General features: G+C 45.5%; 1 protein-coding gene across 1 annotated transcript; it reads left to right on the forward strand.

Annotated features, from left to right (window-relative positions):
* Positions 1-378: 378 nt before the first annotated feature.
* Positions 379-10,013, forward strand: ISL1 (ISL LIM homeobox 1). Its single transcript, XM_007950556.2, has 6 exons — positions 379-406; positions 1,220-1,409; positions 4,112-4,371; positions 6,190-6,476; positions 7,734-7,901; positions 9,897-10,013. Exons 1-6 carry the CDS (start codon positions 379-381, stop codon positions 10,011-10,013), a joined length of 1,050 nt encoding a protein of 349 aa, XP_007948747.1.
* Positions 10,014-13,386: the final 3,373 nt, after the last annotated feature.

The following is a 13,386-nucleotide window of genomic DNA, read 5'->3' on the forward strand; positions in this document are numbered from 1 at the left end:
ATAATCAGAACAGCTGCGCCGCGCGCCCCGCAGCCAATGGGCGAGGCGCTCGCCTGACGTCCCCGCGCGCTGCGTCAGACCAATGGCGATGGAGCTGAGTTGGAGCAGAGAAGTTTGAGTAAGAGATAAGGAAGAGAGGTGCCCGAGCCGCTCCGAGTCCGCCGCCGCCGCAGCGCCTCTGCTCCGCCAACTCCGCCGGCTTAAATTGGACTCCCCGATCCGCGAGGGCGCGGCGCAGCCCGGCAGCGGCTCTCTCAGCTTTGGCAACCCCAGGGGCCACTATTTCCCACTTAGCCACAGCTCCAGCCTCCTCTCTCTGGGCTGTTCACCAACAGTACAACCACCATTTCACTGTGGACATTACTCCCTCTTACAGATATGGGAGACATGGGAGATCCACCAAAAAGTAAGAGGCTATTTTACCTTGTGGGGCTCGGTGTGCTGTTCTTGTGCGGGGGTCTCTCTCAGGCACTGCTGCCAAGAGCTCTTCGGAGTTGCAGTCGTTGCGTGGAGAGAGAGAAGAGGTGGCTTTTTCTTGTTGCCGCCACGCCTGCATGCTTGCTGTCGGTTCTGATCTTCGGGAAACTGATCGTACCTTGTGTTTGAATTCGCCTGTGTGCCCTCCAAAACCCTAGCCTCTGGTGCTAAGCGGTGGTTTCCTCCTAGGGAATCCAGAGTTCTCGGAAAAGGTTATTATGTTGCAAAGGACTGCCTGCACATACAATACCCGGAGATGCGAGTTAGCATTAGAGAACGAGTGACAACTGTATTGATGTCTGCTCTTGCTAACAATATCCAGTCCAATGTGCTATTTAAGAGCGTGCTTCATGGAAAATATAGACATCCCTGCGTTCACTTAAGACTGCTAGTCAAAACCCTTTTCTTTGACTTGACTTATCCATAATCTTTCCCAATGATTATGGCAAAGAGAGAGGAGGGGGATAAAGAAATACAAAATGAGCGGGTTTGATTGCGTGCTAGGCTTACAAATGTAGAGTATTCAAATCGGCATTTTACATATATTCCACCTCCTTTTTAAAATGAGTCAAGGTTTTGATGGCACACTTCAATTACCATCCCAAAGTGCAATACTCTTTAAAAAAAAGGGGGGGGGGAGAAAACCTCACAGAGTACGCCCTATGAGAGAACGACACTAAAAGTGTGTTTATCTCTGTAGGAAGTAAACGGTTAGTCAATCATGTATTTATTTTCATTTCAGAAAAACGTCTGATTTCCCTATGTGTTGGTTGCGGCAATCAAATTCACGATCAGTATATTCTGAGGGTTTCTCCGGATTTGGAATGGCATGCGGCATGTTTGAAATGTGCGGAGTGTAATCAGTATTTGGACGAGAGCTGTACGTGCTTTGTTAGGGATGGAAAAACCTACTGTAAAAGAGATTATATCAGGTACGCCATTTATACTGCTTCCTTAATTTTGTAAGATTTCCCCATCTCTCCCACCCCCTTATTTATTATTTAGTGTGCCTTTGTCTGTTTGCAAAGTTTACCTTAGTGACTTAGCGTGCAAAAGTTACGCTGGGTGTTCCATACATTAAACTGTGCTCTTCATTTAACTTTGGGGGGGGGGGCTACTCTCAGTGGTTTTTCACAAATTGTGTGGCTTGCTTAATTATTCTTAGAATGTACGATTTTCAAATTGTTTTCTCCTTCCCCCCTTCCTCTTGCAAATTTGTTTTCCAAAGGATGGATAAGTTTGGGTTTCTAAACTTTTAAGAAAGATCCATTTTTATTGTACAGTTCAGTGTTTTATGTTTGCATTTTATTAGTAATTTTCCAGTTCTTTAGAAGTATAAATGCAATAGGTGTAATAGAGGTTTGACCTAAACATTTGAAATAGCAAGTAGAAGCACTCACTACCCCTTTTACTTTTGTAAAACTCCTTCCTGGGAAATTTAAAAAAAAAAAAAAAATAGAAAGAAAGAACCCAAATATCCCCTACAAAAAGACCGGAAATTTAATCTTTTTAAATATTAACCCTTTGGTGACATCTGACTGTCTTTTCTTTCTTATCTTATCTGAGCTGATGAATTAGACTGAGCAGATCGAATTGCCCATCATCTGTCTACGAACAATTGGTATATTTAGATAATTGAACAGCTTCCTTTCTCACATAAAAATCTGGTAACTGATAAAATGAGTGAATTGCCCATACTGACAAGACTTAAAAACCATGTAGGAACTTTTTTTAAAAAAAACATTATTCTACATCTAAATTTCAGGCTATGCAAACCTAAAGTTTTCTCTGACCTGTGTACATATGTCAGTTACTTCCTCTGTCCTAGGAAACTAGTGGAATTTCTAATATATCTGTAATATATATGTTTTAATAACAGAGGAGATGGTACTTTTGTTATTATTTATGATAAATTATAACAAAATATTATTTTTAAAAGTCTCCAGTTACTATGAACAAGCCATTGGCTTCTGTAAATCAGGACTTATGTATCTGGGAACCTGGATTAAACTTTAGCCAATATTTAAATATGCAGTCACCATTTTCTCATGATCATTCAATATCCAGCATCTTTACGTCTTACTTCAAAATCATGAAGTGGAGACTATAACCTTCATAGACAAAATCGAGCAGTGTAGGTAAAGCTTTTAAAATTCTTGGGAGGGACGTAGAAGAGTGGGAGGAAGTAGGGGAGTTGAGGTACATAAGGGAGGAGGGGTGGGATTTTCCAAATTGTTTGGTCACAGGCAAAGTCAAGTCCTCATCCTATGAAATGGAAGATCCCACATGGAGTAGGAGGAGGGAGGGAAAACTTCTGAATCTACCTTCTAACCTCTGACAAACAGCCCAATTTCAGTGTTTACCTGATCGGTGTGTGAACTCTAGATTCTGGAGAGGGAGAGCTCACTTTGCACCTCCCTGAGTATCTTTACTCCTGTGTGTTTTGCCCAATTGCCCACAGACCTGCATGTCTAATTCTGGATACACACTTTTTAGAAAGACACACGCCTTTTTACTTTCTCCACTCTGTGTTGTTGTTGCGGAAGCGGGGTTATGTGACCCTTTGAAATTCTGTAGTTGTAAGAGCAAGATTAGACCGTTTAGTTTCCCGGTGACTTGCATCTGGGGTGGGGGTCCTTCCACCCCCAGTCTCCTCTTCTCTCTGCCAGTCTTTCTTTTTTGCAGGAGTGCCTCCCTCTTCTGTTGTGAACCACAGAGGAGAGGGGCCGGGGCAGTGCAGACTAGATGGAACCTACAAGCGTTGTTGTGCCTTGGTGAGGAAAGATCAACAGTGAGGAAGAACCCTCAGAAAGAGAGTTTTTCGTTTTTCAGGCTGGTGGAGGTTCTAAAGCACACTGAAATTGAGGTAGATGATCCAGCGACTTGAATAAGATTAAGGAGCAGAGGCAGATTTTTAACATAAATAAATAAATAAATAAGAGGAGACGTGGAGAGGAAACGTTCCCTTAGCTTTGCTGCCTGAGGAAAAATCCTTAGTTGGGGAAAAACCAGAATGTGCTTGTTTTGCAGAAAGGGATCTGGAAACCCTGAGAGGTTTCATTTTCTGTTACGGAGTTTGCCTATTTGTGTTTGCAAACCGAGTGGGGTGACAATCATATTCCCCACCTCTCTTTGTTTCCTTGGAAGAAGGACTTTTTGCTGCAGCTCCAGAGACATTTGTAGCAGCAGAAATTGGGAGATGGGGTGAGGGGAGAGTGGACCCAGTGGCCGCGCAGTCCCCCTGGACTCCTACTAAGAGCTGGGTGGGCAGTCCCGGGACTGTTCTCTAGTGCGACGGTCTGGCTTTCGGATCAATTGATACATTTTCCTGGTTTGGGGCAAGGTGTTCTGAACTAAGAGGTATTGCCTAAGACACAGAGGTTCATCTCAACGAAGAGGTAGTAAAAGAAAGGAAGAGAAGGATGGAGAAGCGGAAAAACGTAGAGAGGGAAAGAAACCCGATCACGTCGATTCCTCCCGCCCACCATGTCCAGCTTCTGTTTGCTAATGCTGTGCTCAGTGTCTCAACGCTTGGCGGCCTAGGACGCCAGCGATCTTGGGCCACAGCAGTGCCTGCCTGAAGTGACCCCTCTCCTGTGCTTCTCTTCCCGCTCTGGGCCCGACCCCCGCACAGGTTGTACGGGATCAAATGCGCCAAGTGCAGCATCGGCTTCAGCAAGAACGACTTTGTGATGCGCGCCCGCTCCAAGGTGTACCACATCGAGTGTTTCCGCTGCGTGGCCTGCAGCCGCCAGCTCATTCCTGGGGATGAGTTCGCGCTGCGGGAGGATGGGCTCTTCTGCCGCGCGGACCACGACGTGGTGGAGAGGGCCAGCCTGGGCGCCGGTGACCCGCTCAGTCCCCTGCACCCGGCGCGGCCGCTGCAAATGGCAGGTACTCTTCGGCCCTGATGGAGGCACGGCGCTGGGAGGCGGGCTCCGGGTTAGGCCAGCACCGCCCCTGCCTCCCCACTGGCGGCCGCAGCAGCGCTGGTAGCCACAGGGCAGCCGCCGCAGCAACGGTGGAGGCAGCGGCCAGCAGTTAAATGAAGTGTTCTGGAGGCTGTTTGCACTGCTCTTCGCCTTTTGCAGCAGGGTTCAGTGCACTTCTGTGTCCCTTGACTTCCCCAGTACACCTACACTTCTTTGTCTATATATGGGTACACATAAATGCACACCACTTGTACACACATGTATACGCACGCCCAAACAGTACTTCCAGTTTATCTTGGCCTCCGAAAAATGGCTTATTGAAAAAGAGCTTCACCGCTCCTCCAGGTATTCTCCATTCTGCTGCCTAATTAAAGGGGTGGAGCCGTGGGCCCCTGGAACTTCCTCCTTTAACCCAATGCAGGAAGCTTAGGTGGCCTTAAGTCATTTAGCCTCCCAAATCCTTTTTCCGCTTAGAATTATTCCACATCCCAAAACATTTTTAAATTTTATTTTTATCTTTTTTTGTGAAATAACCTGGCCTGAAAAAAATAGCCTCAGTAACTGCAGGCTACTACGCAGAGCTGTAATTTAAGACTGTCAACAAGCTAATCTGCAGTAATTGGTTTTTAAAGGGAACCTGCCTTTTTAAGCCATTTATTCTGTGTGATTTGGTGAGAATTTCATCTTCGGGCCTGTCCATGTAACTCTGAATTGACCTCGTTGGTGTTGACCTGGCTGTGGAAGATCCTGAAAGGTGCAGGATTTGTACCTTACAGATGGAGGACCTTTCCCCAAGACAGGGAGAGGAAACAGAGCAAACTTGGCCACCACTGAGACCATGGTTAAGAAGGCATGGTTCCCAGCCAGTCTCCAGGGCTGAATAGATCTGCCCTATGTAGTGGTTAGGTATCACTCTCACTGAACACCGGAGCTGAGGAAACCGAACTCTCCCCATCAGCTTCCTGGCAGCTGTATGAACTTTTTCCTAGGGGATTTGTGACCAGCTTGCACAAGGATGAGTCTGAGGTGGCAACTCCTGTCCTGTACAGGCCGTGTAGAGCCGCATCCTGCTTGGGGGAAACACACAGAAGACAGAAATAGGGGTAGGGGTAGGAGAGTTGGGGGCAGACTCAGGATACTTTTCAACAGGCGTTTATCTGGAGCCTAAAGAGCTCATTAGACTTACAATTTTCCTTTGCTTTACACCATCTGCATAGATTTATTACTAAAAAAGACCAGGGACTGGAAAGGTAGCCAAATTACTGAATTTCATTAGCCCCTTGACACGACTGTTCTCTCAGACAGAAGTTCAAGGCTTTCTGGCAGGATTGCCCGCCTTCCCGTGGTAGAAATCTCAAGCTAGTGTAGTGGCTCAGACACACTGGCATACGCGTATTGCGTTTCCTGCTACCCTCCAGAGCCTTCCCCCAAAGTGTGACCTGGGCAGGGTCTGGTTTGAGGAAAAACAGTGCTGAAAATGCTGCTGCCAATACCGCTACTACTGCTGTTTCGCTGCCGCTTGGAACTGGGGGACTGACCAGACGTGCTACTTCGTTGAGCTGAAAAAAGCAGGGGCGTGGGCAGCATCCTGGGCCCAGATTAGTCAGCACTGACCTCGGCAGATTAAAGTGGGAGATTTTTATTCTCCCATTCGTCCCCCTTCTTCCCCTCTGCCGCCCCCTGCTTCTTCAGGGGAGGCTGCAAAGCGCTGCCATTGTCCGGGCGCGGCGGGTGGTGGGCGGGTGGCCGGCCTGTGCTCACAGCGCCCCTTGCCGCGCAGCCGAGCCCATCTCCGCGAGGCAGCCGGCCTTGCGGCCGCACGTCCACAAACAACCGGAGAAGACCACCCGCGTGCGGACTGTGCTGAACGAGAAGCAGTTGCACACCTTGCGGACCTGCTACGCCGCCAACCCACGGCCCGACGCACTCATGAAGGAGCAACTAGTGGAGATGACCGGCCTCAGTCCTCGCGTGATCCGGGTTTGGTTTCAAAACAAGCGGTGCAAAGACAAGAAGCGGAGCATCATGATGAAGCAGCTCCAGCAGCAGCAGCCCAATGACAAAACTGTGAGTGGCCTGGGGGCCCGGGTAGGGAGCGGGGAGGAAGGACCCCCAGCAGGAATGGGGTGCGCCCAGTGCCCAGCCTTACTGGTGCGTTGTTTTAGATCCTGCTTGGGAGCAAGAAACCTTCCGGCGGTTGCCCACACCCACCTCCACCCCACCCATTCCCTTGATAGAAGATTCCACCAGCACCAGGCTGCCCACCCATGGCCCACCAGGTCACAGGGGACTCTCGCATGGTTGGAGCAGCTGCACTCACTCCCCCCCCCCCCTTCTCTGGCTCTGGCCCTTCTCAGATCTGGCCTGCACTCCTGAACCGGAAGGACCGGTTGTTCCCCTTCTCAACCAGGCCTGGCCCCACTTTTCCCAAAGTTCAGATCGACATCCCTTCATGCACACACAGCACCGGAGAGGAAAGAAGGAACACGCTTGGGTTCCAGTCTAGATCCCGGGTTTGGTGGGTAGGCCCCTTGGGGGCTGCCGTCAGCGGCTGCACCCCCAGGCCTCCCTGGTCCCCTTCGTGCTAGAATAGAGCACCCTCCCTTCGAAGTCAAGCTCAGCCTTCCTAGAGGGGTCAGGCTCCTCACACTATCATTCTAGGCCCACAGCAGCATCCACCCCTCAGGCCTCGTGGTTAAATGAAGTTAAAGAGGTTTTTTTTTTTTTTTTTTTTTCCTTTTGCTTTTTACTGCTTCAGCCTTATTTTCAAATGTCATAAAACTAGCTGTCATTAAACTTGGCAGGCCTGCCAGGACTGGGCCAGGGCACTTCTAAGTTGGTTAGTGCATAATAAGCAAAATAGCAGCCAGACCCAAATGCTGAGGTAGAGGAGGGTCAGCTGAGAGCGGGGCTGGTGATGGGGCAGCTTGAACTGCTCAGGCAGCCACCAGTCTAGAAGCTGAAGGGAAGCACAGCCTACCTCAGCTTTCTACTTCTGGGATGCTCTGGCCTGGAAAGGTGGAAAGTGGGAAACAGGATGAGCTGTCAATGTAAGGAAAAAGAAGAAAACCGTTGTAAATATGGCTTAATAAGGTCCAAGCAGACCTATTTCTCCAGCCCCTGGAAGCAGAAAAACAACACACAATAAAACAAAACTGAACTCTAGCTAATATCCATAGGTGCAGCAGATTAACTGAGTCAATAAAGGCCACTATATAGATAAGATAATACCTGAGTCTATTTGCTTAGCCTGTGCAGACAATGGAGGGAGGGAGTTTGCTCATTAACATGTTGGACTTGGTGTGGGGGGGGGCCTGTTCACAGAATATCCAGGGGATGACAGGAACTCCCATGGTGGCTGCCAGTCCAGAGAGACATGATGGTGGCTTACAGGCTAACCCAGTGGAGGTGCAAAGTTACCAGCCACCTTGGAAAGTACTGAGTGACTTCGCCTTGCAGAGTGACATAGATCAGCCTGCTTTTCAGCAACTGGTAAGTGTCAGCTCCCAGACTGAGTCGGCTGAATTCACAATGAAAGGTGATTCTGGTTTGGGGCCATAAAATGAAAGATTGGGGGGTGGGGTGTCAGCCCTTGCCTCAGGGTTGGGGAGAGAGGTTGGAGGTGTGGTGAAGAGGGGAGCGGCAAGGGCAAGGGAGACGCACCTATTTGAGTCTTTTCTATGAGACTGCATCCTTGGACCATACAAGTTGAATTTACTATCACTCAGGCCTGCTTTGAGGACCTAACTTCAAGGTGCCTAATTAGATGATTAGAGGAGTGGAGAGATGGACAGTGTTGCAAAATCATGCATTTAGATTTTTAAGAGTTGGAAATGACTTTAGAAATCACCTTGGTATTCTGACCAGCAATTAGTAAACTAACTCCCTCCTAAAGAATGGTGTGTTTAAAGCTTCAAATCCTGAATATGACTGAATATGACTGCAGTACATATTCAGTGGTATTATCAAAAGGCAGCAAGCCCCTAGCTGGGTGCAATTTTCAAATATATCCACAAAGAATTCAATTCTTCAAATAGATGATTGATATTTTTTCTCTATTAACTCTTTCTAGGAATATCTTAATCTAAAATATAGGACTGCTGGAGCACTTTTCAATATATGAGTTCAAATGTCATGTACAGTCACTACATGCCAAAGGAGTATGAGATCTGCCACTCAGACAAAGTGTTTATTTAATCTGTGAAAATCTGTTCTAGTATTAATGCCTTAAACATTAGAGAAAACTAAACCACCTTTTTGCCTAACAAAAGGTTAAAAGGTCAAGATGAATAAAAATATTAAATATACATTCTTTGTAATATCCTGTACCTATACTGTGCACATACATTTTTTTTTTCTTAAGAAATAAACATCCCCTGTAGAACTCTGTTCTATAAAACATGAAGATCTATTCCACAAAAGTGCTCCTTCCTTTGGAAATGAACATTTAGAGGAGAGATTGAGTTTAGCTTTTCCCATTCGTAATTACCAGGAGGGCATTAGTAGCCAGGGGCAACTGGGTAAAAGGGCTGGGCCCCAAGTTTAGGTTTATAAGTAGACCAGTCTAGAGGTGAGGCAGATTTGAGAAGTCCTTTGACTTCACAATGGGAAAATTGGTTAATAAGGGGAAAAAAAAGAAAGAAGGTAGACCCTATATCTAGGAAAGAAAACTATGTGGTTTATTTTAAAGTCAGGTCAACCTGAAGTTATTTGCGCAAAACCTGGATTATAGAAGAATAGTGAGGAGAGGGCTCAGGACAGTCATGTATTTGCATCTTCTGAAACTTTAGTGTCATGTGAAAACAGAAGAAGAGAAGTGGTAGAACACAGCAGAGGAGACGGTTTGTAACAGCAGTACTTTTTTGCTTAAAAGAGGGAGCCAGATATCTATAATGCGATGATATTATAATATATGGGCCTCTTCTTGGAAGGAAGAACCTGATTTAAACAGAGAGCCAGAGAAAGGCCAGGAGTCAACAGAACCAACAACAAGGACAAAAGCCCAGGATGTGAGCCCTCTGAGGAATTAATCATTGTTCTGTGGAGCCGCCTTTGACTTGCCTGGCACACCACACAATCCAAGCTCCAAGCTTGAGTTATGGATTCCCCAACTCAGGAAGATAGCTTTGATACCTAGAGACCAAAAACTTGCCTGCTCCCAGGGCAACATGTAGCTGGCAGGATAATTTTATTTCAAGCATGCAAGGTAGAATTGTCATGCCGTTTTACAGTGGGATCTTAAATAATTTAATGCAACATAATGTTGAGTATTCAGTTTGAGTAAAACAGATCTCTTAGAAGATAAGAAAGTGAGAAGATTCCTTCCCAAATTATTCTCTCTTAGGCTTTGTTGAATTAAGCCTGTTAAAAATCCAGTTAGATATGTTGATCTATATCTGTCTAAACAGGCACACATAAGACAAGTTTATAATCCTTTCATGAACACAATTACAGCCTCCTCTACTCATTTCTCAACCTTCCATGCAGGTCAATTTTTCAGAAGGAGGACCAGGCTCTAATTCCACTGGCAGTGAAGTGGCATCGATGTCCTCTCAACTCCCAGATACACCTAACAGCATGGTAGCCAGTCCTATTGAGGCATGAGGAACATTCATTTAGATGTATTTTTTCCCTGTTGGAGAAAGTGGGAAATAATGTTGAACTCTGAAACAAAAGTATTTAACGACCCAGTCAATGAAAACTGAATCGAGAAATGAATGCTCCATGAAATGCACGAAGTCTGTTTTAATGACAAGGTGATATGGTAGCAACACTGTGAAGACAATCATGGGATTTTACTAGAATTAAAACAAACAGCAAACAAAACCTAAAACCCAACATACGCTATCCAGTGACCTTAGGAGTACTGAAAAAACAAAGATGTTTTTAAAAGCGTAGAGGATTTATATTCAAGGATCTCAAAAAAAAAATCATTTTCATTTCACTGCACATCTAGAGAAAAGCAGAAATAGAGATTTTTCTAGTCCATCCTAATCTGAATGGTGCTGTTCCTATATTGGTCATTGCCTTGCCAAACAGAAGCTCCAGCAAAAGAGCAGGAAGAGAGACCGCCTCATCGCCTGAAAGAGTCTTTTCAAGAAGGTGGAGCTACTACATTGGTTTGTGATGTTTTCAGTTGACTAAACAAGGGGTTAATTGAAATCCTGGGTCTCTTAGCATGTCCGGTAGCTGGTTTCTTTTTGACTTTTGCCCCCTCTCCCTCCTTTTTTCTTTTTCTTTTTCTTTTCTTTCTTCCTTCCTTCCTTTCTTTCTTTTTCTTTTTCTTTTTTTTTTTTTTTTTTGAGATCCATCCTCTATCAAGAAGTCTGAGCAACTTTAAAGGTTTTTGAATTCAGATTTAAAAACCAACTTATAAGCATTGCAACAAGGTTACCTCTATTTTGCCACAAGCGTCTCGGGATTGTGTTTGACTTGTGTCTGTCCAAGAACTTTTTCCCCCAAAGATGTGTATAGTTATTGGTTCAAATGACTGTTTTCTCTCTCTGGAAATAAAGAGGAAAAAAAGGAAACTTTTTTTTTTTTTTTTTGCTCTTGCATTGCAAAAATTATAAAGTAATTTATTATTTATTGTCAGAAGACTTGCCACTTTTCATGTCATTTGACATTATTTTTTGTTTGCTGAAGTAAAGAAAAAAAGATAAAGGTTGTACCGTGGTCTTTGAATTATATGTCTAATTCTATGTGTTTTGTCTTTTTCCATAAATATTATGTGAAATTGAAGCGCCATATGTAGAAGTATATCTTCAGGACTATTTCACTAATAAACAGTTGGCATAGATAAATAAATCAAATCACTGCAATGATCCAGGGTCCCTCTTTTTATATGTTTACAAGTAAGTTGTTAAAGTATCTGAAATTAAGGATTGCTTGCATGTGAATCAGGTCATAAACTGACATACAGTAGGTATGATATTTCATTGCAAGTAGTTGAGGTCCACCTTGCAATTTTGGGTTTCAGTAGTTGGATCAAAGCTTCTTGGAAGCCCTTAGCACTAAGCTGTGATATTGTTACCAGTTTTTTGAAAATGAGATGCAATCCTCTGTCCTATGCCCTCTCTGCCGCTCCTTCCCCCTGTTTCCTTTCTTGCCGTGTCTTACTCCCTCCCCCCCCAAATAGGAAGAGGAACCTGCTTAGAATAGGTTTTGATTCAGAGTCCCTATTTTATTTTCTCAGAGTAAGTGCTTTATACCAAAGTCCCTTGATTAGGATTGTCGAAGTGGCCCGTGTTTCAAGTATAAGCTGTTGCTAAAGGAGAAGCTTTCTGCCTAGCCAGTGAGGTATGACCATTGTTTACCAATGGCGGCTGTCAGCCTGATTGAGAAATGCCGCTAGCTTTGCGCAGGAGGAACAGGCCCAGAGGATTTCTCAGCAATTCCTGGGCAAGTGTGTGTTCTCTTGTCACTGACTCCCGCACCCCCTACCCCCGCTTCACATTTTGCCTCCTCCCACAACTCCAGTTCAAAAACCTAGGGGAGGTGCCTGGTCAGGCAGAGGACCACGGCTTGTGCTCTGCTGGGAAACTGCCTCCGTGGTGGTGGTGTGTTTGGGGGGGACTTGTTCGCTTGTGCAGGCCCTCAATGGCGATGTCAGTTGGACTTGGTCTCTGAAACATTTTTTCCTACTGGTATTTACCAGTAGTTCATGTAAAAGAGCCAGAACCCAGGGATGCTCCAGATAGATAAACGGCCCGTTCCTATTCTTGGCCAACGTCGGGCGTCTCTGTGCGTCTCGGTTTGCGGGCCGGGTGTTAGGCTTTAGGGTTACACCCAGTCCCCTCTCCTCTTTCCTCCAGCCCCCGGATGATATTCCGATTCTGCGAAAACTGGGTTCATTTGTATGTGCGAGTGTAATGCCGTTTCAAATATCTGACAAATCTTAATAAATACGAAAGCTAACGTAGTCTAATCGTGTGTCCTGTGGCGCAAACCCCTTCGGACCCCTGACTGGGAGCAGGGTGGGTGCCCGCAGCGGGGGGGATGGAGATCCGGAGATACCAGCCGCCCCTCAGCTCTCTCGTCTATTTCACCCGCTCCAAACCTGCGGCAAATCGGGAAGCGAGCCTCAATTAGGCTTTTGTTTGGCCTCGTTCTACATAACGGGTTAATTACAGGCTCCAACGTGGGGGCAGAGAGAAAACAAACTTTGCATTGAAAATGTTACAGTGCATTAGACATGCCCGTTGATTACTTTTATTGTTGTGTCTAATTCTTGACAGAGGGGTAATAATTTGGCCGGCGGTAATAATGGCTTGTAGTTGTCTGCTGAGAAAAACAAGACTTAATGTCTTATCTCACACGGATCTTCTCCGGAAAAAGGCCTTTTTATTTTTCTTTTCCCTCCCTAATCCCTCCTCTCTAATCTCTTGCCACCGGACTTGACTCTTGGAGCTTCCTGTTCACTCTTTCTGCTGGTCTGTCTGTTCAGTCTTTATCCTCACCATTCTCCTCACCACAGTACCTAGCAGGGCTTAGGAGCATGTACAAGGATGGCAAGTCCAACGTTAATACTGGTGTAATGCATGCAAACACTGTTACCCATGGGGTACCCATTGAAACTCCTCCAGCCACAGCCTCTGGTGGACTCTTTGAGAACACTGTATACTATAGATTTAGGGAGAAAAACAAAAACCAAAAATACTTTACTTACCATTTGAATGCAATGGAGGGACTTGAGTGTAGCATGCATCTTTGTGATGCTTTTTCATCTTGGCGTTTAGTTTTTAAGATAAAGTGCATGTATGTGTGTGTTGATGTTTTAAATATATAGATGTCAGTCTATTCTGAAGTTCACAGCTTGAATTTAAGTACAGTAATTTGGGGAGGGGTGATAAATGATTTGGTTTCACAAGATATTTGTTGCCTGATGGCTGAGAATGGATTGATGGGTCGATAGATAGCATTCTGGTTCTTGTATTATTCATGTGAAAGGTGTGCCTTCTCCTTCTAGACTCCTCAG

Source organism: Orycteropus afer, unplaced genomic scaffold (genome assembly GCF_000298275.1).
Source record: "Orycteropus afer afer isolate SDZICR_OR568_19922 unplaced genomic scaffold, OryAfe1.0 scaffold00277, whole genome shotgun sequence".
Lineage (NCBI taxonomy): Eukaryota > Metazoa > Chordata > Mammalia > Tubulidentata > Orycteropodidae > Orycteropus > Orycteropus afer.

Coding starts and splice junctions, on each gene's coding strand:
- ISL1 (XM_007950556.2), top strand. CDS start 379: ATGGGAGACATGGGAGATCCACCAAAAA. Junction 407..1,219: donor CATGGGAGATCCACCAAAAA/GTAAGAGGCTAT, acceptor TTTTCATTTCAG/AAAAACGTCTGATTTCCCTA. Junction 4,372..6,189: donor GCGGCCGCTGCAAATGGCAG/GTACTCTTCGGC, acceptor CTTGCCGCGCAG/CCGAGCCCATCTCCGCGAGG.